Source organism: Meleagris gallopavo, chromosome Z (genome assembly GCF_000146605.3).
Source record: "Meleagris gallopavo isolate NT-WF06-2002-E0010 breed Aviagen turkey brand Nicholas breeding stock chromosome Z, Turkey_5.1, whole genome shotgun sequence".
Classification (NCBI taxonomy): Eukaryota; Metazoa; Chordata; class Aves; order Galliformes; family Phasianidae; genus Meleagris; species Meleagris gallopavo.
Window position 1 is genome coordinate 58,292,433 of NC_015041.2, and position 2,101 is coordinate 58,294,533.

General features: G+C 39.5%; 1 protein-coding gene across 1 annotated transcript in view; it reads right to left on the bottom strand.

Annotated features, from left to right (window-relative positions):
• Window positions 1–1,204: 1,204 nt before the first annotated feature.
• Window positions 1,205–2,101, bottom strand: part of PLPPR1 (phospholipid phosphatase related 1) — a 298,083-nt gene continuing 297,186 nt past the window's right edge. The window contains exon 6 of the mRNA XM_010726116.3: window positions 1,205–1,463. Coding sequence (XP_010724418.2) covers window positions 1,431–1,463 — 33 coding nt within the window. The 3' untranslated portion in view covers window positions 1,205–1,430. The remainder of the gene's footprint in view (window positions 1,464–2,101) is intronic.

Below are 2,101 nucleotides of genomic sequence, written 5' to 3' on the forward strand. Positions count from 1 at the left end.
AAAAAATATACAAAAAAAAAAGCCAAGAACCAAAATGGAAGTGTGAGGTAAACATTCCAGTAAAAGTACAGACAGAGGCTCCATTCTTTAAAGGAGACACACAGCAGTTATCACCATGCTAGAAGTATGTGAGATGCAGGAAAAGCCTAGAAACAGTGAGACGTCATGTAATGAAGCCTTTGCCCCAGCTCTCACCATGATATATGCATTCTTTTTGATCTCCCCCTGCCTCCCCAACCCCCAATTATCTCTTTATTCCTTAAAGAGTGTTGCTGAATTTTGAGATAGCCGTACAGATATAAATTCTGCATGACAGTATTTACAAAAATGCAGACTGCTACTACAGGCTGTGTCAGTTTAGGTATTTAAATTTTTTATTTTTTTTTAAACTCACCAAAGCCTCTCAGTGAAAACAACACTGTCAGGGCACAACTGGCTCAATGGTGAGGCCAATCTGAATACTTACTAATGCCACTTCACAGAAGATGTGGCATCACTTTTTCCTTGTATCAGTGTTACCTCATAAATCTATGATGAAGTTATGACACACTTACAGCGCAGCCTCCACTCCACAGTGATGGCTGTATATCCCCATAGTCAGTTCCTGAAGCCAGGTTCCACTGGGAGCTTAGGCTGGGCCTTGGGGAGGATCTAGGGACATGATATATTCAGCTCACATGCTATCAGCTACTACTATAAATTTTCATGCCCAGTCTGTCTATATTGCAGACTGGGTACGCCATTTTAGTTATTCTTCAATAACTAGCACAATCACTCACACCAGAAGAACCAGGCTCTGATTCAGTCAGATACTTAAGGATACGTCAGGTCTGCCAAGCAGTCTGGAAGCTGCACGGCTATATGAAGTCTGTGATGCTAAGGCTTGCTTAAGTAGCTCACTGAATCAAGGCTGGATGTTTACTACTTGTTGGTTTGGGTTAGATTTCTGATCACCTTTATTTTCATCTGAATTAAATATACGTCATTACTTCAGAGGTTACCAAGATCAGAATCTGACCCGCTGGTTGAAGCACTTTGTTATGGTAAGAAAAGGTAAAAGTGAATTTTTTCTCAAGATATATTAATTCAAAAATGAAAAAAATCCGTGTACAAATATCACATAACAACACCAACAATTCCATAGATGTAATTCCTCAGTGCACACTTTAAACAAGAAAAGGTTTTGGGTTTTTTTTACTTTTTCTTTTTTTTTCTATTTTGATTTTAAATTCTGGCATAATAATATTAAAGCTGACAAAAAATCAGGGCAAGCTACATCACTTCCTCATACAAAAAAATGTACAAAACATTAGCTTCTAACTAGACATAACATAATACTGATCATCACAGTCTGACACTTAGTAACTGTGTGTCTTGAAGTACTGTACTGGAGGGTCATAAAAAATAGCTTCTGCTGCCAATCTTCCATCTCAAGTCACTTCAGTCATAGAGGCAGAGTGATTCTGCAAAGATGAAAACACAGACACGTGAGCACTGGTACATGTGTTGTCACTTACATATTTTGTGTGGAATGAATGAGAAGGCCCTTCACTAAATGCAGAGATGTGACATTTGTCACCCAACTAATGTAGCGCTTTAGAGGAAGAAATGATTGCAAATGTGACTGCTGTCTGTTGCAAGTATCTGACTGAATCGTCACAAAGAGCCTATAAACAACATGACGTCACTTCACATGTTTGGCTTTGTGTGATGTGTGTGTGTAGATCCCGCAGCTCAATGCTAGGTGACTTACAGAGCTTAAAACCATTAAAACCATGAAGAAACCTTACGTGGAGGGTAAGTATGGCAAAACACAGGCAGGCACAAAAGTCCTCTTTGTGTCAAAACAGACAGTGCTGATTCTTGGAAGCCAGTGTCCAGGACTTTGGTAGCAGCACTGGGTTGTCCTCAAATCACACTGCAGGTGCAGGTTTTGTGTGCATGTAAGGAAAACATGACTGGGGACAGGTGCTGAAATCTCCACAGAGAAGGATATCCCCTATGCTAGAAGGAATACTAACAAACAGCACTCCGGGGATTAATTACAATAGCTTCTTAATGGCTTCAAAATAGGATCATATTTTTCTTCTCTTTTTTTTTT